At 55.5% G+C, this 26,509-nt stretch overlaps 2 protein-coding genes across 2 annotated transcripts; both read left to right on the forward strand.

Annotated features, from left to right (window-relative positions):
* Positions 1-12,649: 12,649 nt before the first annotated feature.
* On the forward strand, positions 12,650-20,417 carry LOC142465434 (solute carrier family 22 member 6-like). Its single transcript, XM_075569391.1, has 4 exons — positions 12,650-13,402; positions 18,827-18,930; positions 19,208-19,362; positions 20,401-20,417. The coding sequence occupies exons 1-4, from the start codon at positions 13,109-13,111 to the stop codon at positions 20,415-20,417; spliced, it is 570 nt and encodes a 189-aa protein (XP_075425506.1). The 5' UTR covers positions 12,650-13,108.
* A 154-nt stretch (positions 20,418-20,571) lies between these two features.
* LOC142465435 (organic anion transporter 3-like) lies at positions 20,572-26,198 on the forward strand. Its single transcript, XM_075569392.1, has 5 exons — positions 20,572-20,738; positions 21,701-21,821; positions 21,926-22,041; positions 24,791-25,005; positions 26,095-26,198. Exons 1-5 carry the CDS (start codon positions 20,572-20,574, stop codon positions 26,196-26,198), a joined length of 723 nt encoding a protein of 240 aa, XP_075425507.1.
* Positions 26,199-26,509: the final 311 nt, after the last annotated feature.

Genomic DNA, 26,509 nt, shown 5'->3' on the forward strand with positions numbered 1-26,509 from the left:
AGGAGGAGGGCGGGAAAGGAGGAGGAGGAGGGAAGGAAAGGAGGAGGAGGAGGGCAGGAAAGGAGGAGGAGGAGGGCGGGAAAGGTGGAGGGGGGCGGGAAAGGAGGAGGGGGGCGGGAAAGGAGGAGGGGGGCGGGAAAGGAGGAGGAGGAGGGCAGGAAGGGAGGAGGAGGAGGGCGGGAAAGGAGGAGGAGGGCGGGAAAGGAGGAGGAGGGCGGGAAAGGAGGAGGAGGGCGGGAAAGGAGGAGGAGGGCGGGAAAGGAGAAGGAGGGCAGGAAAGGAGGAGGAGGAGGGCAGGAAAGGTGGTGGAGGAGGGCGAGAAAGGTGGAGGAGGGCGGAAAAGGAGAGGAGGGCGGGAAAGGTGGAAGAGGGCGGGAAAGGAGGAGGAGGGTGGGAAAGGAGGAGGAGGGCGGCGGGAAAGGAGGAGGGCGGGAAAGGTGGAGGAGGAGGTCGGGAAAGGAGGAGGAGGGCGGGAAAGGAGGAGGAGGAGAGCAGGAAAGGAGGAGGAGGTGGGAAAGGAGGAGGGCGGAAAAGGAGAGGAGGGCGGGAAAGGTGGAGGAGGGCGGGAAAAGTAGATGGGGGAGGGAAAGGAGGAGGGCGAGAAAGGAGGAGGAGGTGGGAAAGGAGGAGGAGGAGGGCGGGAAAGGAGGAGGGCGGGAAAGGAGGAGGAGGAGGGCGGAAAAGGAGGAGGAGGAGGGCGGAAAAGGAGGAGGAGGGCGGGAAAGGAGGAGGAGGGCGGGAAAGGAGGAGGGGGGCGGGAAAGGAGGAGGAGGGCGGGAAAGGAGGAGGAGGGCGGGAAAGGAGGAGGAGGAGGGCGGGAAAGGAGGAGGAGGAGGGCGGGAAAGGAGGAGGAGGGCGGGAAAGGAGGAGGAGTAGGGCGGGAAAGGAGGAGGAGGTGGGAAAGGAGGAGGGCGGAAAAGGAGAGGAGGGCGGGAAAGGTGGAGGAGGGCGGGAAAAGTAGATGGGGGAGGGAAAGGAGGAGGGCGGGAAAGGAGGAGGAAGTGGGAAAGGAGGAGGAGGAGGGCGGGAAAGGAGGAGGAGGGCGGGAAAGGAGGAGGAGGGCGGGAAAGGAGGAGGAGGAGGGCGGGAAAGGAGGAGGAGGAGGGCGGGAAAGGAGGAGGAGGAGGGCGGGAAAATTAGATGGGGGCGGGAAAGGAGGAGGAGGGCGGGAAAGGAGGAGGAGGAGGGCGGGAAAGGAGGAGGAGGGCGGGAAAGGAGGAGGAGTAGGGCGGGAAAGGAGGAGGAGGTGGGAAAGGAGGAGGGCGGAAAAGGAGAGGAGGGCGGGAAAGGTGGAGGAGGGCGGGAAAAGTAGATGGGGGAGGGAAAGGAGGAGGGCGGGAAAGGAGGAGGAAGTGGGAAAGGAGGAGGAGGAGGGCGGAAAACGAGGAGGAGGGCGGGAAAGGAGGAGGAGGAGGGCGGGAAAGGAGGAGGAGGAGGGCGGGAAAGGAGGAGGAGGAGGGCGGAAAAGGAGGAGGAGGAGGGCGGAAAAGGAGGAGGAGGAGGGCGGGAAAGGAGGAGGAGGGCGGGAAAGGAGGAGGGTGGGAAAGGAGGAGGAGGAGGGTGGGAAAGGAGGAGGAGGAGGGTGGGAAAGGAGGAGGAGGGCGGGAAAGGAGGAGGAGGAGGGCGGGAAAGGAGGAGGAGGGCGGGAAAGGAGGAGGAGGGCGGGAAAGGAGGAGGAGGAGGGCGGGAAAGGAGGAGGAGGGCGGGAAAGGAGGAGGAGGGCGGGATAGGAGGAGGAGGGCGGGAAAGGAGGAGGAGGAGGGCGGGAAAGGAGGAGGAGGAGGGCGGGAAAGGAGGAGGAGGGCGGGAAAGGAGGAGGAGGAGGGCGGGAAAGGAGGAGGAGGAGGGCGAGAAAGGTGGAGGAGGAGGGCGGGAAAGGAGGAGGAGGGCGGGAAAGGAGGAGGAGGGTGGAAAAGGAGTGGAGGGTGGGAAAGGAGGAGGAGGAGGGCGGGAAAGGAGGAGGAGGAGGGCGGGAAAGGAGGAGGAGGGCGGGAAAGGAGGAGGAGGGCGGGATAGGAGGAGGAGGGCGGGAAAGGAGGAGGAGGAGGGCGGGAAAGGAGGAGGAGGAGGGCGGGAAAGGAGGAGGAGGGCGGGAAAGGAGGAGGAGGAGGGCGGGAAAGGAGGAGGAGGAGGGCGAGAAAGGTGGAGGAGGAGGGCGGGAAAGGAGGAGGAGGGCGGGAAAGGAGGAGGAGGGCGGAAAAGGAGTGGAGGGTGGGAAAGGAGGAGGAAGTGGGAAAGGAGGAGGAGGAGGGCGGGAAAGGAGGAGGAGGGCGGGAAAGGAGGAGGAGGGCGGGAAAGGAGGAGGAGGAGGGCGGGAAAGGAGGAGGAGGAGGGCGGGAAAGGAGGAGGAGGAGGGCGGGAAAATTAGATGGGGGCGGGAAAGGAGGAGGAGGGCGGGAAAGGAGGAGGAGGAGGGCGGGAAAGGAGGAGGAGGGCGGGAAAGGAGGAGGAGTAGGGCGGGAAAGGAGGAGGAGGTGGGAAAGGAGGAGGGCGGAAAAGGAGAGGAGGGCGGGAAAGGTGGAGGAGGGCGGGAAAAGTAGATGGGGGAGGGAAAGGAGGAGGGCGGGAAAGGAGGAGGAAGTGGGAAAGGAGGAGGAGGAGGGCGGGAAAGGAGGAGGAGGGCGGGAAAGGAGGAGGAGGGCGGGAAAGGAGGAGGAGGAGGGCGGGAAAGGAGGAGGAGGAGGGCGGGAAAGGAGGAGGAGGAGGGCGGGAAAATTAGATGGGGGCGGGAAAGGAGGAGGAGGGCGGGAAAGGAGGAGGAGGAGGGCGGGAAAGGAGGAGGAGGGCGGGAAAGGAGGAGGAGTAGGGCGGGAAAGGAGGAGGAGGTGGGAAAGGAGGAGGGCGGAAAAGGAGAGGAGGGCGGGAAAGGTGGAGGAGGGCGGGAAAAGTAGATGGGGGAGGGAAAGGAGGAGGGCGGGAAAGGAGGAGGAAGTGGGAAAGGAGGAGGAGGAGGGCGGAAAACGAGGAGGAGGGCGGGAAAGGAGGAGGAGGAGGGCGGGAAAGGAGGAGGAGGAGGGCGGGAAAGGAGGAGGAGGAGGGCGGAAAAGGAGGAGGAGGAGGGCGGAAAAGGAGGAGGAGGAGGGCGGGAAAGGAGGAGGAGGGCGGGAAAGGAGGAGGGTGGGAAAGGAGGAGGAGGAGGGTGGGAAAGGAGGAGGAGGAGGGTGGGAAAGGAGGAGGAGGGCGGGAAAGGAGGAGGAGGAGGGCGGGAAAGGAGGAGGAGGGCGGGAAAGGAGGAGGAGGGCGGGAAAGGAGGAGGAGGAGGGCGGGAAAGGAGGAGGAGGGCGGGAAAGGAGGAGGAGGGCGGGATAGGAGGAGGAGGGCGGGAAAGGAGGAGGAGGAGGGCGGGAAAGGAGGAGGAGGAGGGCGGGAAAGGAGGAGGAGGGCGGGAAAGGAGGAGGAGGAGGGCGGGAAAGGAGGAGGAGGAGGGCGAGAAAGGTGGAGGAGGAGGGCGGGAAAGGAGGAGGAGGGCGGGAAAGGAGGAGGAGGGTGGAAAAGGAGTGGAGGGTGGGAAAGGAGGAGGAGGAGGGCGGGAAAGGAGGAGGAGGAGGGCGGGAAAGGAGGAGGAGGGCGGGAAAGGAGGAGGAGGGCGGGATAGGAGGAGGAGGGCGGGAAAGGAGGAGGAGGAGGGCGGGAAAGGAGGAGGAGGAGGGCGGGAAAGGAGGAGGAGGGCGGGAAAGGAGGAGGAGGAGGGCGGGAAAGGAGGAGGAGGAGGGCGAGAAAGGTGGAGGAGGAGGGCGGGAAAGGAGGAGGAGGGCGGGAAAGGAGGAGGAGGGCGGAAAAGGAGTGGAGGGTGGGAAAGGAGGAGGAGGAGGGCGGGAAAGGAGGAGGAGGGTGGGAAAGGAGGAGGAGGAGGGCGGGAAAAGTAGATGGGGGAGGGAAAGGAGGAGGGCGGGAAAGGAGGAGGGCGGGAAAGGAGGAGGGCGGGAAAAGTAGATGGGGAGGGAAAGGAGGAGGGCGGGAAAGGAGGAGGGCGGGACAGGAGGAGGAGGAGGGCGGGAAAGGAGGAGGAGGAGGGCGGGAAAGGAGGAGGAGGGCGGGAAAGGAGGAGGAGGAGGGAGGAGGAGGAGGGCGGGAAAGGAGGAGGAGGAGGGCGGGAAAGGTGGAGGGGGGCGGGAAAGGAGGAGGGGGGCGGGAAAGGAGGAGGAGGAGGGCAGGAAGGGAGGAGGAGGAGGGCGGGAAAGGAGGAGGAGGGCGGGAAAGGAGGAGGAGGGCGGGAAAGGAGGAGGAGGGTGGGAAAGGAGAAGGAGGGCAGGAAAGGAGGAGGAGGAGGGCAGGAAAGGTGGTGGAGGAGGGCGAGAAAGGTGGAGGAGGGCGGAAAAGGAGAGGAGGGCGGGAAAGGTGGAAGAGGGCGGGAAAGGAGGAGGAGGGCGGGAAAGGAGGAGGAGGGTGGGAAAGGAGGAGGAGGGCGGCGGGAAAGGAGGAGGGCGGGAAAGGTGGAGGAGGAGGAGGTCGGGAAAGGAGGAGGAGGGCGGGAAAGGAGGAGGAGGAGAGCAGGAAAGGAGGAGGAGGTGGGAAAGGAGGAGGGCGGAAAAGGAGAGGAGGGCGGGAAAGGTGGAGGAGGGCAGGAAAAGTAGATGGGGGAGGGAAAGGAGGAGGGCGGGAAAGGAGGAGGAGGTGGGAAAGGAGGAGGAGGAGGGCGGGAAAGGAGGAGGGCGGGAAAGGAGGAGGAGGGCGGAAAAGGAGGAGGAGGAGGGCGGAAAAGGAGGAGGAGGGCGGGAAAGGAGGAGGGGGGCGGGAAAGGAGGAGGGGGGCGGGAAAGGAGGAGGAGGGCGGGAAAGGAGGAGGAGGGCGGGAAAGGAGGAGGAGGAGGGCGGGAAAGGAGGAGGAGGAGGGCGGGAAAGGAGGAGGAGGGCGGGAAAGGAGGAGGAGGAGGGCGGGAAAGGAGGAGGAGGTGGGAAAGGAGGAGGGCGGAAAAGGAGAGGAGGGCGGGAAAGGTGGAGGAGGGCGGGAAAAGTAGATGGGGGAGGGAAAGGAGGAGGGCGGGCAAGGAGGAGGAAGTGGGAAAGGAGGAGAAGGAGGGCGGAAAACGAGGAGGAGGGCGGGAAAGGAGGAGGAGGAGGGTGGGAAAGGAGGAGGAGAAGGGTGGGAAAGGAGGAGGAGGAGGGCGGGAAAGGAGGAGGAGGAGGGCGGGAAAATTAGATGGGGAGGGAAAGGAGGAGGGTGGGAAAGGAGTAGCAGGAGGTCGGGAAAGGAGGAGGAGGAGGAGGGCAGGAAAGGAGGAGGAGGAGGGCGGGAAAGGAGGAGGAGGGTGGGAAAGGAGGAGGAGGGCGAGAAAGGTGGAGGAGGAGGGCGGAAAAGGAGAGGAGGGCGGGAAAGGTGGAGGAGGGCGGGAAAGGTGGAGGAGGGCGGGAAAGGTGGAGGAGGGCGGGAAAGGAGGAGGAGGAGGGCGGGAAAAGTAGATGGGGGAGGGAAAGGAGGAGGGCGGGAAAGGAGGAGGAGGTGGGAAAGGAGGAGGAGGAGGGCGGGAAAGGAGGAGGAGGAGGGCGGGAAAGGAGGAGGGCGGAAAAGGAGGAGGAGGAGGAGGGCGGAAAAGGAGGAGGAGGAGGGCGGGAAAGGAGGAGGGGGGCGGGAAAGGAGGAGGAGGGCGGGAAAGGAGGAGGAGGGCGGGAAAGGAGGAGGAGGAGGGCGGGAAAGGAGGAGGAGGAGGGCGGGAAAATTAGATGGGGGAGGGAAAGGAGGAGGGCGGGAAAGGAGGAGGAGGGCGGGAAAGGAGGAGGAGGAGGGCGGGAAAGGAGGAGGAGGAGGGTGGGAAAGGAGGAGGAGGGCGGGAAAGGAGGAGGGCGGGAAAGGAGGAGGAGGAGGGCGGGAAAGGAGGAGGAGGTGGGAAAGGAGGAGGGCGGAAAAGGAGAGGAGGGCGGGAAAATTAGATGGGGAGGGAAAGGAGGAGGGCGGGAAAGGAGTAGCAGGAGGGCGGGAAAGGAGGAGGAGGAGGAGGAGGGCGGGAAAGGAGGAGGAGGAGGGCGGGAAAGGAGGAGGAGGGTGGGAAAGGAGTTGGAGGGCGAGAAAAGTGGTGGAGGAGGGCGAGAAAGGTGTAGGAGGAGGGCGGAAAAGGAGAGGAGGGCGGGAAAGGTGGAGGAGGGCGGGAAAGGTGGAGGAGGGCGGGAAAGGAGGAGGAGGAGGGTGGGAAAAGTAGATGGGGAGGGAAAGAAGGAGGGCGGGAAAGGAGGAGGGCGGGAAAGGAGGAGGAGGGCGGGAAAGGAGGAGGAGGAGGGCGGGAAAGGAGGAGGAGGAGGGTGGGAAAGGAGGAGGAGGGCGGGAAAGGAGGAGGAGGAGGGCGGGAAAGGAGGAGGAGGGCGGGAAAGGAGGAGGAGGTGGGAAAGGAGGAGGGCGGAAAAGGAGAGGAGGGCGGGAAAATTAGATGGGGAGGGAAAGGAGGAGGGCGGGAAAGGAGTAGCAGGAGGGCGGGAAAGGAGGAGGAGGAGGAGGAGGGCGGGAAAGGAGGAGGAGGAGGGCGGGAAAGGAGGAGGAGGGTGGGAAAGGAGGAGGAGGGCGAGAAAAGTGGTGGAGGAGGGCGAGAAAGGTGGAGGAGGAGGGCGGAAAAGGAGAGGAGGGCGGGAAAGGTGGAGGAGGGCAGGAAAGGTGGAGGAGGGCGGGAAAGGAGGAGGAGGAGGGTGGGAAAAGTAGATGGGGAGGGAAAGGAGGAGGGCGGGAAAGGAGGAGGGCGGGAAAGGAGGTGGGCGGGAAAGGAGGTGGGCGGGAAAGGAGGAGGAGGGTGGGAAAGGAGGAGGAGGAGGGTGGGAAAGGGGGAGGAGGAGGGTGGGAAAGGAGGAGGAGGAGGGTGGAAAAGGAGGAGGAGGAGGGCGGGAAAGGAGGAGGAGGAGGGCGGGAAAATTAGATGGGGAGGGAAAGGAGGAGGGCGGGAAAGGAGGAGGAGAAGGGCGGGAAAGGAGTAGGAGGAGGGCGGGAAAGGAGGAGGAGGAGGGCGGGAAAGGAGGAGGAGGGTGAGAAAAGTGGTGGAGGAGGGCGAGAAAGGTGGAGGAGGAGGGCGGAAAAGGAGAGGAGGGCGGGAAAGGTGGAGGAGGGCGGGAAAGGTGGAGGAGGGCGGGAAAGGAGGAGGAGGAGGGCGGGAAAAGTAGATGGGGAGGGAAAGGAGGAGGGCGGGAAAGGAGGTGGGCGGGAAAGGAGGAGGAGGGCGGGAAAGGAGGAGGAGGAGGGCGGGAAAGGAGGAGGAGGAGGGCGGGAAAGGAGGAGGAGGAGGGCGGGAAAGGAGGAGGAGGAGGGCGGGAAAGGAGGAGGAGGAGGGCGGGAAAGGAGGAGGGGGGCGGGAAAGGAGGAGGAGGAGGAGGGGGGCGGGAAAGGAGGAGGGCGGGAAAGGAGGAGGAGGGCGGGAAAGGAGAAGGGCGGGAAAGGAGGAGGGCGGGAATGAGGAGGGCGAGAAAGGTGGAGGAGGAGGGCGGAAAAGGAGAGGAGGGCGGGAAAGGTGGAGAAGGGCGGGAAAGGTGGAGAAGGGCGGGAAAGGTGGAGGAGGGCGGGAAAGGTGGAGGAGGGCGGGAAAGGAGGAGGAGGAGGGCGGGAAAAGTAGATGGGGAGGGAAAGGAGGAGGGCGGGAAAGGAGGAGGGCGGGAAAGGAGGAGGAGGAGGGCGGGAAAGGAGGAGGAGGAGGGCGGGAAAGGAGGAGGAGGAGGGCGGGAAAGGAGGAGGAGGGCGGGAAAGGAGGAGGAGGGCGGGAAAGGAGGACGGGGGCGGGAAAGGAGGAGGAGGAGGAGAAGGGCGGGAAAGGAGGAGGAGGAGGGCGGGAAAGGAGGAGGAGGGCGGGAAAGGAGGAGGGCGGGAAAGGAGGAGGGTGGGAAAGGAGGAGGAGGGCGGGAAAGGAGAAGGGCGGGAAAGGAGGAGGGCGGGAATGGAGGAGGAGGGAGGGAAAGGAGGAGGAGGGCGGGAAAGGAGTAGGAGGAGGGCGGGAAAGGAGTAGGAGGAGGGCGGGAAAGGAGGAGGGCGGGAATGAGGAGGAGGGCGAGAAAGGTGGAGGAGGAGGGCGGAAAAGGAGAGGAGGGCAGGAAAGTTGGAGAAGGGCGGGAAAGGTGGAGGAGGGCGGGAAAGGTGGAGGAGGGCGGGAAAGGAGGAGGAGGAGGGCGGGAAAAGTAGATGGGGAGGGAAAGGAGGAGGGCGGGAAAGGAGGAGGGCGGGAAAGGAGGAGGAGGAGGGTGGGAAAGGAGGAGGAGGAGGGCGGGAAAGGAGGAGGAGGAGGGCGGGAAAGGAGGAGGAGGGCGGGATAGGAGGAGGAGGGCGGGAAAGGAGGACGGGGGCGGGAAAGGAGGAGGAGGAGGAGAAGGGCGGGAAAGGAGGAGGAGGAGGGCGGGAAAGGAGGAGGAGGGCGGGAAAGGAGGAGGGCGGGAAAGGAGGAGGGTGGGAAAGGAGGAGGAGGGCGGGAAAGGAGAAGGGCGGGAAAGGAGGAGGGCGGGAATGGAGGAGGAGGGAGGGAAAGGAGGAGGAGGGCGGGAAAGGAGTAGGAGGAGGGCGGGAAAGGAGTAGGAGGAGGGCGGGAAAGGAGGAGGAGGGCGGGAAAGGAGGAGGAGGAGGAGGGCAGGAAAGGAGGAGGGCAGGAAAGGAGGAGGAGGAGGGCGGGAAAGGAGGATGAGGAAGGCGGTGAAGGAGGAGGGCGGGAAAGGAGGAGGGTGGGAAAGGAGGAGGAGGGCGGGAAAGGAGGAGGAGGAGGGTGGGAAAGGAGGAGGAGGAGGGCGGGAAAGGAGGAGGAGGAGGGCGGGAAAGGAGGAGGAGGAGGGCGGGAAAGGAGGAGGACGGGAAAGGAGGGCGGGAAAGGAGGAGGAGGAGGGCGGGAAAGGAGGAGGAGGAGGGCGGGAAAGGAGGAGGAGGGAGGGAAAGGAGGAGGGCGGGAAAGGAGGAGGAAGATGGCGGGAAGGAGGAGGGCGGGAAAGGAGGAGAAGGGCGGGAAAGGAGGAGGGTGGGAAAGGAGGAGGAGGAGGGCGGGAAAGGAGGAGGAGGAGGAGGGCGGGAAAGGAGGAGGGCGGGAAAGGAGGAGGAGGAGGGCGGGAAAGGAGGAGGAGGAGGGCGGGAAAGGAGGAGGAGGGCGGGAAAGGAGGAGGAGGGTGGGAAAGGAGGAGGGCGGGAAAGGAGGAGGAGGATGGCGGGAAGGAGAAGGGCGGGAAAGGAGGAGGAGGGCGGGAAAGGAGGAGGGCGGGAAAGGATGAGGAGGAGGGCGGGAAAGGAGGAGGAGGGTGGGAAAGGAGGAGGAGGGCGGGAAAGGAGGAGGAGGGCGGGAAAGGAGGAGGAGGGCGGGAAAGGAGGAGAAGGGCGGGAAAGGAGGAGAAGGAGGGCGGGAAAGGAGCAGGAGGGTGGGAAAGGAGGAGGAGGAGGTCAGGAAAGGTGGAGGAGGGCGAGAAAGGTGGTGGAGGAGGGCGAGAAAGGTGGAGGAGGAGGGCGGAAAAGGAGAGGAGGGCGGGAAAGGTGGAAGAGGGCGGGAAAGGTGGAGGAGGGCGGGAAAGGTGGAGGAGGGCAGGAAACGTGGAGGAGGGCAGGAAAAGTGGAGGAGGGTGGGAAAGGAGGAGGAGGGCAGGAAAAGTAGATGGGGGAGGGAAAGGATGGGGGATGGAAAGGAGGAGGGCGGGAAAGGAGGAGGGCGGGACAGGGGGAGGGCGGGAAAGGAGGTGGGCGGGAAAGGAGGAGGAGGAGGGCAGGAAAGGTGGAGGAGGGCGAGAAAGGTGGTGGAGGAGGGCGAGAAAGGTGGAGGAGGGCGGGAAAGGTGGAGGAGGGCGGGAAAGGTGGAGGAGGGCGGGAAAGGTGGAGGAGGGCAGGAAAAGTGGAGGAGGGCGGGAAAAGTGGAGGAGGGTGGAAAAGGAGGAGGAGGAGGTCGGGAAAGGAGGAGGAGGAGGTCGGGATAGGAGGATGGCGGGAAAGGAGGAGGAGGGCGGGAAAGGAGGAGGAGGAGGGCAGGGAAGGTGGAGGAGGGCAAGAAAGGTGGTGGAGTAGGGCGGGAAAGGTAGAGGAGGGCGGGAAAGGAGGAGGAGGGCGGGAAAGGAGGAGGAGGGCAGGAAAAGTGGAGGAGTGCGGGAAAAGTAGATGGGGGAGGGAAAGGAGGAGGGCGGGAAAGGAGGAGGGTGGGAAAGGAGGAGGAGGAGGGCGGGAAAAGTGGATGGGGCGGGAAAGGAGGAGGAGGGCGGGAAAGGAGGAGGAGGGCGGTGGGAGAGGAGGAGGGCAGCGGGAGGGCGATGGGAGAGCAGGAGGGCGATGGGAGAGGAGGGCAGCGGGAGGGCAATGGGAGAGGAGGAGGGCGGCGGAAGAGAAGGGTGGCAGAGGAGGGTGGCAGAAAAGAAGGCCGGCGAGAGAGGAGGAGGGTGGCAGAGGAGGAGGAGGGTGGCAGGAGAGGAGAACGGCGGGAGTGGAGGAGGGCAGCGGGAGGGCAATGGGAGAGGAGGAGGGCGGCGGAAGAGAAGGGTGGCAGAGGAGGGTGGCAGAGGAGAAGGCCGGCGGGAGAGGATGGCGGCAGAGAAGGAGGGGGGCGGCAGGAGAGGAGGAGGGCGGCAGGAGAGGTGGAGGGCAGCAGAGGAGGAGGAGAGCGGCAGGAGAGGAGGAGGAGGGCGGCAGGAGAGGAGGAGGAGGGCGGCAGAGGAGGAAGGAGAGGATGGCAGCGGACGGTGGGGATGGAGCTTGCCCCAGCAGAAGTCAGTCAAAATGAGATGAGAGAGGAGGAGGGCGGTGGAAGAGAAGGGTGGCAGAGGAGAAGGCCGGCGGGAGAGGATGGCGGCAGAGAAGGAGGGGGGCGGCAGGAGAGGAGGAGGGCGGCAGGAGAGGTGGAGGGCAGCAGAGGAGGAGGAGAGCGGCAGGAGAGGAGGAGGAGGGCGGCAGGAGAGGAGGAGGAGGGCGACGGGAGAGGAGGAGGGCGGCAGAGGAGGAAGGAGAGGATGGCAGCGGACGGTGGGGATGGAGCTTGCCCCAGCAGAAGTCAGTCAAAACATCCGGTGTCTGCTGTCATGAAGGACCTCCTCCGCTGCCCCCCACCCCCGCAGCTCCCTGTGTCTGTGGCCAGGACCTTCCCCCAACCCCCGCAGCCTCTTGACCTTCCGTGTGTCTGTGGCCAGTCGATCAAAACAAACATGCGTTCCTCAATGACCCAAGGAAGACGTTTTGGGCTCTCCACCTGGTCACTAGAACACGACATGGCACAAAACATCATTGGTCTGAAGTAACGTGTTTGTATGGAAAGTCCAATTCTAATGGGCATGTCCTCTAATATGTCCTGTGAAAAGTGAAAGTTAAATGGAGGGGAGGACGCAAGTCTGAAGGTTCACCTATGGGCGCCAAATACCCTTACACCGGCCCTGCTAAGCACCATATCAAAATAATATATATGGGGTAGGGTAGATGTCCCAGTTTAGCCGGAACAGTCCCGGTTTTTGGCCGTTTGTCCTGGGTTCCGACTTTTCTGCCTGCTGTCCCGGTTTTCTATCGGCCCCCGGCCACGCATGCGCGATCGGTATTTGCCGGCCGCTTGTGCACATGCGCGACCTGCAACGTGCGATTGCGCATGTGCGCACCAGTGGTTGGCAAGTGCAGATTGCGCATGCGGATATACGGTAGGTAAACGCAGATCATGCATAATTGGCTGGCAAATGCCGACCGCTCATGCGTGGCCAGCAAGCGCTCATCTCGCATGGGCATTCGGCGCTCAAGTCTGCATCCATGGCATTTGTTCCGGTTTTTGCCGGGACCAATATGGTCACTCTAATTAGGGGTCCACTTCTTACATCCCTTTGTCATTATAGACTATTGACTGAAATACCGTTAGGACACCCATGGTCTGGTTGTGATTAGCGACGAGTTTCGGTGTGACCTATATATGATAACGTTATTTCCATGGCGCTAACCGTACTGGCGTTTAGCGGATCGGCGATGTTAGGCTAACGGGTCATTAGCATCTTATTTGCATATGCGTAGCCCTAACACCCGTAGAAATGTATTGATGTTATTTGAGGGGTTAACTCAAGATTATCATAACGTTATTCTGTTTAGTGCACAGGCGTTGGGATTAACGTAACATTCAATTTGGTCAACGTTATGTTAAATAGGCTAACGGGCTTTGTGCATCTGAACCTATAACGCCTTCTATTGTTCCATATAACTTCTCCCTATATCTCCTCCTATTACCCCATGTAACTTCTCCCTATAGCTCCTCCTATTACCCCAAGTAACTTCTCCCTATAGCTCCTCCTATTACCCCATGTAACTTCTCCCTATAAGTCCTCCTATTACTCCATATAACTTCTCCCTATACCTCTTCCTATTGCACCATATCACTGCTCCCTATAACTCCTCCTATTGCCCCATATAACCGCTCCCTATAGCTCCTCCTATTGCCCCATATAACTTCTCCCTATAACTCCTCCTATTGCTCCATATAATCTCTCCCTATAGCTCCTCCTATCGCCCCATATAACCGCTCCCTATAGCTCCTCCTATTGCCCCATATAACTTCTCCCTATAGCTCCTCCTATTGCCCCATACGATAGATTGTGGAGTCATGCTGTGTTGTTAATGCTTAATTAAGATGTGGTCACCTTTGTCTTAATTAATGTCTCGTTAGAAGGGTGAATCTTTAACACATTTAACTAGATGCTAAGTCATCATTATCTCTCTCACAGCTTGAAGGGGGTGAACTGAGACAGTCTCACTATTTATAAGCAGTCTCACTCATTGGAAGACCGTCTCACTTTTTATAAGGCAGCCCCACCTATTAGGAGATGATCTTACTCATTGGAAGGCAGTCTCACTCATTGGAAGGCAGTCTCACTCATTGGAAGGCAGTCTCACTCATTGGAAGGCAGTCTCCCTCATTGGAAGGCAGTCTCCCTCATTGGAACCCAGTCTCGCTCATTGGAAGGCAGTCTCACTCATTAGAAGGCAGTCTCACTCATTAGAAGGCAGTCTCACTCATTAGAAAGCAGTCTCACTCACTGGAAGGCAGTCTCACTCATTGGAAGGCAGTCTCACTCATTGGAAGGCTGTCTCACTCATTGGAAGGCTGACTCCCTCATTAGAAGGCAGTCTCACTCATTGGAAGGCATTCACTCATTAGAAGCCAGACTCACTCATTACAAATGAGTGTTGCTCACTCCTGAGCATTCTGGGTAAAAACACCCATTCTTTAGCTCCCACCATGACGCTAAGGGACCTCCTGGATAAGAACAGTCTCTTCTCTCTGTTCCACTCCCTCCTTGTCATCATCCTTTCTGCCCCACTCACTCTGGTCGCCACCCACAACCTCATGCAGATCTTCACGGCCGCCGTGCCCCCCTACCGCTGCCGCTCCAACCACACGCAGGACCAAGCCCACCTGCCTGCGGATCCGTGCATCCACTACCTCACCCCCCTGTCTAACAGGACGGAGCCCTGCAGGGAAGGGGACTGGGAGTACGACACCAGCGTATACACCGCGACCATCGTCAGCGAGGTGAGATGTGCCGGACTGGGGGGCGGGGGGAGTATAATCCTAAATATATCACACAGGGAGGGGGGGGGCTGTACAAGGCTTCATCATATGGAGAGAGGGAGGGGGGGGAAATGTATATATATATACATACACATATATGTATGTGTGTATATATATATATAGGTGCACATATCTGTATGTATATATTGTGACAAACGCCCCTCTTTTGTAGCGCTGACGTCTGTCTGGGTTCTTCCCGACACAGTCTTCTAGGGTTATTTATACAAAAAACAGGATCATGCAAAGTATTATGCTGCTTAACTCAGGCTTCTGCCTGCTTTATTTTCATCCAAGTAAGGTACTGCAGCTTTAACAAGTGTAGATTAGAGGTACTCAGATACTTTCATTCAGCAGTTCACTCATGTCAGTGTTACAGTATTTCCCACACTGTTATTTTTAAGAAATAAAACCAAAATCACATAAACAAAATCCTATCCCTTTTAGGGATCTAACTACACTTCAGAATCAGTCTCTCTAACAGCTGCTGGCCAACTAACCTGGTTCCCCAGCTTAAAACAATGCTCTCTCATTTAGGGTCACTAGATACAGCACAGTCTTTTAGCAACAGCAATAACCATTTGTTTTGTCTTATCTGTTCATGGTGGGAACTCGGTCCCAAGTGTCCAGGCAAATCCTCTAGTACTGTGATACTTGGAGGGGCCGTCCACCCCAAACTGGATTCCGGGGAGCAGCGATACCCCCAGCCTCCAGGCTCTAAGGAGAGAGAGTGAAATGCAAAACCTCTCTGCTCTAAATACCTGTGCATGTGATTAGAAGAGCAGGTGAGGGAGAACTAGAGCCATTGTAATCTGTGGTCTGGATTTTCCATCCAGCTGCCTGAGTTAATAGGAAGCTGTGGAACGGATCATTTTTAACTATTCCTGCACTTTCTGACCTAAAATGGGGCAGAAAGCTGCCTAACATCTTTGGACTATGTCACAATATATATAGTCAATGAAAAAATAGTTTGCACTCACGGTTTCTCAAATGAAGGCAGATGCTCGTCCCATATAGAAACATGTACAGGGTAACCAGGGAAATCCAGGTAACAAAGAGACAGCACACCGCAATATAATGAAGTAAATAAAGTGTATTAACAACACAGGGCAGCCAACGTTTCGGTCCTCAGAATTGTGAACCGGACGCCTTAGTATGGGTATTTTAAGGCGTCCTGTTCACAATTCTATATCCTCTTTGATAAAGCGCGGAGTGACGCGCGAAACGCGTAAGAGTGTGTTTTTTTCGGCTGCTAAGTGCCAATAAAGTTATTTGACCAGTAAGGAGTCCCGGTCTGCAGCATTTCTTCTCGGGAGCAGATGCAACGCCTGAGTTTTTCTCCTATCCACTGTACATTGATATTATAAGGAACATTTATGAGAATGTCACAACCATTAGACTACATGTAGATACAAGCAAGATAAGGATCAGCGAGGGAGCGCGGCAGGGAGCCACCGTGTCACCAGGACCAGCGAGGGAGTGCGGCAGGGAGCCACCGTGTCACCAGGACCAGCGAGGGAGCGTGGCAGGGAGACACTGTGTCACCAGGACCAGCGAGGGAGCGCGGCAGGGAGCCACCGTGTCACCAGGACCAGCGAGGGAGCGCGGCAGGGAGCCACCGTGTCACCAGGACCAGCGAGGGAGCGTGGCAGGGAGACACCGTGTCACCAGGACCAGCGAGGGAGCGTGGCAGGGAGACACCGTGTCACCAGGACCAGCGAGGGAGCGCGGCAGGGAGACACCGTGTCACCAGGACCAGCGAGGGAGCGTGGCAGGGAGACACCATGTCACCAGGATCAGCGAGGGAGCGCGGCAGGGTGACACCATGTCACCAGGATCAGTGAGGGAGTGTGGCAGGGTGACAGCATGTCACCAGGATCAGTGAGGGAGTGCGGCAGGGAGATACCGTGTCACCAGGACCAGCAAGGGAGTGCGGCAGGGAGACACCGTGTCACCAGGATCAGCGAGGGAATGCGGCAGGGAGACACCGTGTCACCAGGACCAGCGAGGGAGCGCGGCAGGGAGACACCGTGTCACCAGGACCAGTGAGGGAGTGCGACAGGGAGACACTGTGTCACCAGGACCAGCGAGGGAGTGCGGCAGGGAGACACCGTGTCACCAGGACCAGCGAGGGAGCGCGGCAGGGAGACACTGTGTCACCAGGATCAGGAAGGGAGTGCGGCAGGGAGACGCCGTGTCACCAGGACCAGCGAGGGAGTGCAGCATGGAGACACCGTGTCACCAGGATCAGGAAGGGAGTGCGGCAGGGAGACACCATGTCACCAGGATCAACGAGGGTGTGCGGCAGGGAGACAGCGTGTCACCAGGATCAGTAAGGGAGTGCGGCAGGGAGACACAGTGTCACCAGGATCAGGAAGGGAGTGCGGCAGGGAGATACCGTGTCACCAGGATCAGGAAGGGAGTGCGGCAGGGAGACACAGTGTCACCAGGATCAGTAAGGCTTGTGTTATAGTTGGCGCACGCGTATGCGAATGCTCGTGCACGTGACGCATACTTTTTGTGTTTACGGGTCCATGCTGTGAGCGACAGGCTATGATGCGCACGGGTGTGTGTATATATGTGTGTGTGTGTGTGTGTGTGTGTATGTGTGTGTGTATATGTATATGTGTGTGTATGTGTGTATATGTATATATATATATGTGTGTGTGTGTGTATGTGTGTATATGTGTGTGTGTATATGTGTGTGTATATGAATATGTGTGTGTGTGTGTGTGTGTGTGGGTGTGTGTGTGTATATGTATATATATATGTGTGTGTGTGTATATGTATATGTGTGTGTTTATATGTATGTGTGTGTATATGTATATGTGTGTGTGTGTGTGTGTGTGTGTGTGTGTGTGTGTGTGTGTGTGTGTGTGTGTGTGTGTGTGTGTGTGTGTGTGTGTGTGTGTGTGTGTGTGTGTGTGTGTGTGTGTGTGTGTGTGTGTGTGTGTGTGTGTGTGTATGTATATGTATATGTGTGTGTATAGATTGTTTGAAAGTTAATAATTTATTAGATAACATTTAAAAAAAAATAAAAAACAGACGTTGTGAGAATAAATAATTTATTAACATTAAGTGCAACTTTGATACACTCATGTGAAAAAGAAAGTACACCTTCTTTGAATTGTATGGTTTTACATATCAGGACATAATAACAATCATCTGTTCCTTAGCAGGTCTTAAAATTAGGTAAATACAACCTCAGATGAAAAACAACACATGACATATTACATAGTTACATAGTAGATGAGGTTGAAAAAAGACTTCCGTCCATCAAGTTCAACCTATGCTAAATTTAGACAACAGATACTTTATCCTATATCTATACTTATTGATCCAGAGGAAGGCAAACAAAAAACCCCATTAAGGGGAAAAATTAATTCCTTCCTGACTCCAAGAATTGGCAATCGGATTAATCCCTGGATCAACATCCTTCCCATGTATACTTATTTGGTATATCCCTGTATACCTTTCCCAACTAAAAAGATGTCCAACCTTTTTTTGAACAAATCTATTGTATCTGCCATCACAGTCTCCATGGGTAATGAATTCCACATTTTAACTGCCCTTACTGTAAAGAACCCTTTCCTTTGTTGCTGGTGAAATTTCCTTTCCTCCAACCTTAAGGGATGGCCCCGAGTCCTTTGTACTGCCCGTGGGATGAATAGTTCTTTTGAAAGCTCCTTGTATTGTCCCTGAATATATTTGTATATAGTTATCATATCCCCTCTTAGACGCCTCTTTTCTAATGTAAATAAATCTAATTTAGCTTGCCTCTCCTCATAAGTTAGAATGTCCATCCCCTTTATTAATTTGGTGGCTCTTCTCTGCATTCTCTCTAGTTCCATAATGTCTTTTCTTAGGATTGGCGCCCAAAATTGTACTCCATATTCAAGGTGTGGTCTTACTAGTGCTTTGTAAAGGGGCATAATTATGTTTACTTCCCTTCCATCCATTGCCCGTTTGATGCAAGATAAGATCTTGTTTGCCTTTGCAGCTACTGCATGACATTGGGCACTATTGCTAAGCCTGCTGTCTACAAGCACTCCTAAATCCTTCTCCATCAAGGATTCCCCCAATATATCTCCATTTAATTTATAAGTCGCCTTTTTATTCTTGCATCCCAAATGCGTAACCTTACATTTATCTGTATTAAGGATCAGTAAGGGAGTGCGGCAGGGAGACACCGCGTCACCATGATCAGTAAGGGAGTGCGGCAGGGAGACACCGCGTCACCAGGATCAGCGAGGGAGTGCATCAGGGAGACACCGTGTCACCAGGATCAGTAAGGGAGTGCAGCAGGGAGACACCGTGTCTCAAGGACCAGTGAGGGAGTGCGGCAGGGAGACACCGTGTCACCAGGATCAGCAAGGGAGTCCGGCAGGGAGACACAATGTCACCAAAGCTTCTCACTGCAACACGAAGAATTGTTCAAGACATTGAATTGGGAAGAAAAAGGAATCAAAATCAACAGTGAATATTCGAGTCCCCTACGATTTGCAGATGACCTTGTTATTTTTGCCACAAGCCCAGAAGACCTCCAGCAACAAATAAGAGAACCCACTGAAGCCAGTAAGAAGTTATTCCTCCGTATGAACCTCAATGAGGTCAAAGTGATGTTCAACAAATGTGTCACCTCTGCAAAGATCGATATCAATGGATTAGAACTAGAAGAAGTCGAAGATTATATCTACCTTGGGTGGCAAATAACAACGGATGGGAACCTTTTGAATGAACGCAATAGGAGAATGAAGATGGGATGGAGGCATTTGGAAGAAACAAGACAATATTTCAAAGGAATCTTCCACTGTGTCTCAAGAGGAAAGTGTGTGACCCGTGTATCCTGCCCTCGCTCACGTACGGATGTGATGCTCGGACCCTAAATGGGAAGATAATTCAGAGGCTTCAGACATCTGAAAGAAGTATGGATGGGACTCAAAGTGCTATTGAAAGACCAACAAGATGACGCCCAAAGTAAGATGGGAGGAGGGATGTGTTGGAGCGACGTGGAGAAGAGACTGTAACCGCAGTATTTTCATATCAGGAACACAACCAAGTGTCACATCCATACGTGAGCGAGGACAGGATACACGGGTCACACACTTTCCTTTAGAGACACAGTGGAAGGTTCCCTTGTAAGATTGTCTATTTTCTTGTTTTATATATATATTTTGTATATATATTTCTTGATTCTCTGTGTGGGATACATTTTGTTCTACTTATGCTTATGGAACATGCACCAAACCATATTATCTTTTATTGGAATTATATATAAAAATATATACACATACATATATAAATATATATAAACAAACTATATATATAACTCCATTGTACTGTATACCATGCAGCGTGTCCACACTGAGTGTCTCCCCTCTCACACAGTGGGACTTGGTGTGTGATTGGGAGTCTCTGAAGGAACTGGCTCAATCCATTTACATGATGGGGGTGCTGGTGGGGGCAATGGTGTATGGAGCCCTAGCAGACAGGTGAGATACTCAGCATCATTTTACAACGCAACGTGTTCATTATTATTGTATACTGTAGATACTCATCATCATTATACAGCTAGATCATTATCAGTGTAGAGAGATACTCGGCATCATTATACAGCGCAGCGTGTTAATTATCCGTGTATAGGCATATGCAGCGCCATTATACAGCGTAGCGTGTACATTATCACTGTATAGATACTCAGCGCCATTATACCACGCAGCGTGTTCATTATCAGTGTACAGAGATACTCAGTGCTGTTATATACTGCAGGTTTGGACGACGGCTAGTGCTCCTGTGCTGTCTCCTGCAGATCGCTGTCATGGGCACGGGCACTGCCCTTTCTCCCAGCTTCACCCTTTACTGTATCTTCCGTTTCCTGACTGGCATGGGGATGTCCGGCCTCGTCATCAATGACCTTGGACTCAGTGAGTCTGTGCCAGGGGGCAATGTGATACAGAGCCTGGCACCTCTAGGGCTGGCTAAGGGGTACAGAGCCTGGCACCTCTAGGGCTGGCAAAGGGGTACAGAGCCTGGCACCTCTAGGGCTGGCTCAGGGACACAGAGCCTGGCACCTCTAGGGCTGGCTCAGGGATACAGAGCCTGATACCTCTAGCGCTGGCACAGGGGAAACAGAGCCTGGCACCTCTAGGGCTGGCACAGGGGATACAGAGCCTGGTACCTCTAGGGCTGGCTAAGGGGTACAGAGCCTGGCACCTCTAGGGCTGGCTCAGGGATACAGAGCCTGGCACCTCTAGGGCTGGCTCAGGGACACAGAGCCTGGCACCTCTAGGGCTGGCTCAGGGATACAGAGCCTGGTACCTCTAGGGCTGGCACAGGGATACAGAGCCTGGTACCTCTAGGGCTTTCACAGGGGATACTGAGCCTGGTACCTCTAGGGCTGGCACAGGGGATACAGAGCCTGGTACCTCTAGGGCTTTCACAGGGGATACTGAGCCTGGTACCTCTAGGGCTGGTACAGGGGATACAGAGCCTGGTACCTCTAGGGCTTTCACAGGGGATACTGAGCCTGGTACCTCTAGGGCTGGTACAGGGGATACAGAGCCTGGTACCTCTAGGGCTTGCTCAGGGATACAGAGTCTGACACCTGTCTACCTTGGTGTTTGGTGTGCAGGCTTAAGATACTTTGGCCAAAGAATCAAACTAAATGACCATATGTTTTTAGTTTAGATATACATATATATATATATATATATATATATATATATATATATATATATATATATATATATATATATATATAGAGGTACTTTACTGTGTATCTGTGTGATTGGAAGTAGCATTGGGCTCTGTCTGTGTTCTATGTTCTGTCCTTGATTTTATCTATATATTGCCATGCCCAGCAGCACTCCGTTTTGACACTCATATGCAAATATATATATTGTGGTTACTTTTGGGGTATATAAATTAGGAGCTTACTGTTTTTCTCTGTTATGCACCTCTAGGGCTAGCACAGGGGTAGAGCCTGGCACCTCTAGGGCTGGACACAGGGATACAGAGCCTGGTACCTCTAGGACTGGCACAGGGCTGGCATAGGGGATACAGAGCCTGGCACAGGGATACAGAGCCTGGCACCTCTAGGGCTCTCACCCACACCTAACCCCTCTCTTGCAGCCATGGAGTGGATCCCTATGAGATATCGCTCCGCGGTAACAATGCTGCAGGGTTACTGCCTCACTCTGGGACAGATCATTCTGACAGGGATTTCGTACGCCATAACAGACTGGCGCTGGCTGCAAATGGCCCTGTCACTGCCCTTCTTCATCTTCTTCCTCCTCACCTGGTACGTAGTTATCCGAGAGAGGGGGAGCGAAGGAATGAGAGAGGGGGAGCGAAGGAATGAGAGAGGGGGAGCGAAGGAATGAGAGAGGGGGAGCGAAGGAATGAGATAGGGGGAGCGAAGGAATGAGAGAGGGGGAGAGAAGGAATGAGAGAGGGGGAGAGAAGGAATGAGAGAGGGGGAGAGAAGGAATGAGAGAGGGGGAGAGAAGGAATGAGAGAGGGGGAGCGAAGGAATGAGAGAGGGGAGAGAAGGAATGAGAGAGGGGGGGAGAAGGAATGAGAGAGGGGAGAGAAGGAATGAGAGAGGGGGGGAGAAGGAATGAGAGAGGGGGAGAGAAGGAATGAGAGAGGGGGGAGAAGGAATGAGAGAGGGGGAGAGAAGGAATGAGAGAGGGGGAGAGAAGGAATGAGAGAGGGGGCGAGAAGGAATGAGAGTGGGGGAGAGAAGGAATAAGAGATGGGGAGAGAAGGAATGAGAGAGAGTGGTAAAGATGGAAAGAGAGGGGGAGACATGGAAAGAGAGGGGGAGAGACGGAATGAGAGAGGGGGAGAGATTGAATGAGAGAGGGGGAGAGGCGGAATGAGAGAGGGGAGAGAAGGAATGAGAGGGGAGAGAAGGAATGAGAGAGAGTGGGGAGATGGAAAGAGAGAGAGTGAGAAAGAGAGGGGGACAGGGAATGGAGAGAGGGAGTAGAGGGAAAGGGAGAGAGGAAAAGAGATTGCGAGATGAGGGGCTAGGAACGGAGAGAGGGGAATGGAGAAAGAGAATGAGAGAGAGGGAAAGAGAGACACGAGGGGAGAGAGGGAAAGAGGGAGGGAGTGGGAGAGAGAGGAAGGGGGCTTCAGAGAGAGAGAAATTAAAAATTGAATTTATCTTTTATTAATTTATATCCTTCTCTCTCCCTCTGCCCTCTCTCATTCCCTATGCCTTTCTCCCCCCCCCCCCCCCTCTCCCCCCCGTAGCTGGGTCCCAGAGTCCTCTCGCTGGCTCGCACTCACCCAACACTCACACCAAGCTCTCATTAACTTGCACCGCGTGGCCAGGATCAACGGGGAGAAAGAGGGCAGCTCTATCACCATGGAGGTAATAACTGCCCCAGCCTCATCGTTCTGCCCTGATCCCCGCAGCCCCCACCCCATGCATCACCATGTATCTCTCACCTCCCTCTTCCTCCTGTGCTTACCCAGATGTTGAGGCTAGAAGCCCAGAAGGACACCGCCTCAGTGACCTCACGACCTACTCCCTTTAACCTTTTCCGTACACCTGCAATGTGCAAAGTGACTGTTTGCCTCTCCCTGGTCTGGTAAGAGCTGCCCTCCCCTTCTATCTGTTCTGTGTATCTATCTCTCCCTCCTCTCTTTTTCTCCCCCCCCCTTCACTTTTTTCTTTTTCTTCCTCCCTCCCCCCCCCCCATTCTCTCAATCTTCCTCTCTCGCTCTCTTTCTCAATTCCTACCACGCCCTTGCTTACTTCTTCCCTCTCTCTCCCTCGCCCCCTCTCCTTATCTCTCCATCTATCTTGCCCCCTCCTCTCTCCCTCGCCCCCTCTCCCTATCTCACCATCTCTCTTGCCCCCTCTCCCTTGACCCCTCTCCCAATCTCTCCATCTCTTTCACCTTCCTCTCCCTCTCACCCTATCTCTTCCTCTCTTTCTCCCTCTCTCCCCCTCTTTCTTCCCCCTCTTTCTCCCCCCTCTTCCTCTCTCTCTCTCCCCCTCTCTCTCGGGTAGTGTGTTAGTGAAGGTGTCTCTCTTATTGTTATATTGTTACCAGACTGCTGACTTTTCAGACCGTTTCAGGGTCGCCTCGGACAAGGCCGCGGGAAGATTTCCCCTCGGTTTTGCCTGAAGACTTTTGCACATAAGTTTCTGTTGGTGTTAGCCGGTGTGTTAGCGGTGGGACAATTATTGAAGTTATGCACCTCCATCACCCCATCTGGGTCACCAGGAAACTGAGACCTCACAGGGACTGGCCTGGTTGGTGCCTGTGCGATCTGGGTGCCAGGGAACCCCACATCTGTTACTCATAATGCCCAAAACAAAAGAATCTAACATGCAGCATGCCACCACTCGGGACCGCCGGTGGGGACACCCAAGACCACTGCCCAGGCCTTCACCATCGGCTAACTCTTATCCAGCTGGTGCCCCACCTCTCTCCGGCATCCGCACAAACTCTCACTCTCTCTCTCTGTCATCAACACAAACTCTCACTCTCTCTCTCTGTCATCCGCACAAACTCTCACTCTCTCTCTGTCATACGCACAAACTCTCACTCTCTCTCTGTCATCCGCACAAACTCTCACTCTCTCTGTCATCCGCACAAACTCTCACTCTCTCTGTCATCCACACAAACTCTCACTCTCTCTGTCATCCACACAAACTCTCACTCTCTCTGTCATCCACACAAACTCTCACACTCTCTGTCATCCACAAAAACTCTCACTCTCTCTCCGGCATCCACACAAACTCTCACTCTCTCTGTCATCCACACAAACTCTCTCTCTCTCTGTCATCCACACAAACTCTCACTCTCTCTGTCATCCACACAAACTCTCACTCTCTCTCTCCGGCATACACACAAACTCTCACTCTCTCTCTCCGGCATCCACTCAAACTCTCACTCTCTCTGTCATCTGCACAAACTCTCACTCTCTCTCTGTCATCCGCACAAACTCTCTCTCCAGCATCCGCCCAAACTCTCACTCTCTATCTGTCATCCACACAAACTCTCTCACTCTCTCTGTAATCTGCACAAACTCTCACTCTCTCTCTGTCATCTGCACAAACTCTCACTCTCTCTCTGTCATCTGCACAAACTCTCACTCTCTCTCTGTCATCTGCACAAACTCTCACTCTCTCTCTCTGTCATTCGCGCAAACTCTCTCACTCTCTCTCTCTCTCTGTCATCCACACAAACTCTCACTCTCTCTCCGTCATCCACAAAAACTCTCACTCTCTCCCTCTGTCATCCGGCCAACGCGCGCACCGTACACGCTCACATTACCCCGATGTGAGTCAGCGTGCAGCTCTCTCTCCCGCAAGCAAGCAGCATGGACGCGGCCTTACCGTGCACCTCACCACTGGAACAGTCTGCCGGAGACTCTCACAGCCGCCACCAGTCTAAGTAATTTCAAAACTAAAGCTGTCCCACATTTGAATCTGGTCTGTAACTGTGTCATACGCCTAAAAGATAAAATATGTAAAACTGTGCATGCAATGTCTTTATACATAAAGTATAGCCCTGCTCACTTAATGTAACCATGTATTTGTAACCATGTATCTGTCATCATAACTCTGTGCCCAGGAGATACTTGGAAACGAGAGGTAACTCCGAATGTATTACTCCCTGGTTAAACATTTAATAAATAAATAATGTAATTCCCCCCTCCATCCAGGCTTTTAACGTGACGTTAATTCAATGTTCATTTAGTGAGCACAGTGTCACATTACGGTAACTGAGGTTATAGAAAATATTATTTGTGAAATAAGCGCTTTATGTATTTTAGATTTAATCTAATGAAGAATCTGCTTTTTATTTATGGATGCATCAGATGGTTAAAATAACGTCTTTTAAAAGTCAACGTTTCTCTCTCGTTCTCTCCCACTTTATCTCCCCCTCTCTCCCCCTCCTATCACCTCTCTCCCCCTATCCCCTTTTCTCCATCCCCCACCTTTCACTTCTCCCCCCTCTCCACTCACCTCCCTCCCCCCTTCCTCTCACCTATCTCCCCCTCCTTTCACTTCTCCCTCCCTCTCACCCTCCTCTTTTAACCACTCCCTCTCTCACCCACATCTCCCCCTCCCTCATCTCCCCTTCTCTCCCCTTTCCTTCCCTCTCTCCCACTCCTCTCACCTTTCCCTCCCTCTCCTCTCACCTTTCCCGCCCTCTCTCCCCCTCCTCCCACCTCTCCCTCCTCTCACCTCCCTCCCCCGCTTCCTCTCCCCTTCCTCCCCCTTCTCTCACCACTCCCTCCCTGTCTCCCCCTCCTCTCACCTCTCCCCCCCTCATCCATCCTCTCCACCCTCCCTCATCACTTCTCACCCCCCCCTATCAGGTTCTCCAGCAGTTTCTGCTACTTTGCTCTGGCGATGGACGTAGAGCGCTTTGGAGTCAGTGTATATTTGGTGCAGGTGATATTTGCAGGCTCAGAGCTCCCTCTCAGGGTCCTGGGCACAGTCTTTGCTACTTATATTGGTAGACGATACACGGTCTCATTTTTCCTCATCCTCGCTGGGCTAATCATACTGGGCAGCCTGGCAGTGACTGCAGGTAGGTGCCAGCCAAACGGCGGGTATCTAGCATTTTTCTATTATTTGTGTATCACCTACCTCTGTCTGTCTGTCTCTATTATCTGTGTATCGCCTACCTTAGTCTGTCTCTATTATCTGTGTATCACCTACCTCTGTCTATCTGTCTATTTGTCTCTCTATCTCTTTATATATCTGTGTGTCACCTATTTCTGTCTGTCTCTCTCTCTCTATATTGTGATGTTCACACCACATTGTAGCATCTTTTAGTCCCAGATAAAGGCAGGAAATGTCGTATTTTCTATGCAGGGGTTTATTTTCAGGGATTAAATCAAATGCTAACAAGCCCACCGTCCCTTTAAATCAAAACACATAAAAATAATACCTATTCCCTTAGGGGAAACTAACTACACTGTAGCTTTCGCCCTCACTAACTGCATGGCCAGCTACACTGGCGACACACTTTATTCGAGCTCGGCTAGTCCCACGAATTCGGGTATACCCGGGTGTATTGAGGTTTGTGACTGTTTTCTGCCCGAGTGCATTGGGTTATTTTCCAGGCAGATATTGAAGCATTTTATTCCCACTGGCTGCAATACTGCACAGTATATATATATATACTGCATTACAATTCATGAATTTATGCCATCTGGTAGACACGCGAAGCATTGCAGCCTATTAAATCCTAATCATTATCATTTAACAGATCAGCCGCCCGTCAGCCAGGCATGAACCCAGGCTGGGAAGGCAAACACAACGGGTCTTGTCAGAGGTGAGGAGCGGCGCATTCCAGGTATCTGCCAGGTACATACTGGGTATTTGCTCGAATAAAGTGTGTCGGTGCAGTAAGCTGGTTCCCAAGCCAAAAACATGTCCTGGCATATGCAACTATGTAACACAGTCTCTGCATACAACAATAAAGTGATTTTGCTTATCTGTCAGTCCTTTGGAGCAGACGTCCCTGCTTCAGCACGGCCTTGTCGTCCTTTCTTCCTAGGGAACTCAGTCCCACGTTGAGCCCAGAGAAACTCCTCTGTATGTCCTCTGTAACCAGCTTCTGCAGCTGGGGAGCACTTCTATCTCACCCCTTCTCTGAATTTTTCTGTCTCAGACTTGTATTTGCTCTTTTTACCGTCTCTAAATGAATCAGGACCTCTTCCTCAGATCCTTCAATTCACAGACCTCTGTGTTGAGAGTGTAGACCTCATACCGTGAGAGTTCCAGCTCTGCTTTGAGAGCGGTAGCCTATTGCTGAGAAACTTCTAACTCTATGATGGGAAACTCAGTCCCACGCTGAGCCCAGAGAAACTCCTCTGTAGGTCCTCTGTAACCAGTTTCCGCAGCTGGGGAGCACTTCTATCTCCCCCTTTCTCTGGGGAAAACAGTCTCTCAGCATAGCAGCTTTCAGTCTGTCTTTTAAACCACTTCCTTGTTCACTCAAGGAGTCTGATTAACTCCATTAGTTAGCAGCTGCTGCCGGCTTCTCTTTGGGGAATTAACTCTCTGTGGACTGGAAAGCACACTTA

Source organism: Ascaphus truei, chromosome 14 (assembly GCF_040206685.1).
Source record: "Ascaphus truei isolate aAscTru1 chromosome 14, aAscTru1.hap1, whole genome shotgun sequence".
NCBI classification, from domain to species: domain Eukaryota; kingdom Metazoa; phylum Chordata; class Amphibia; order Anura; family Ascaphidae; genus Ascaphus; species Ascaphus truei.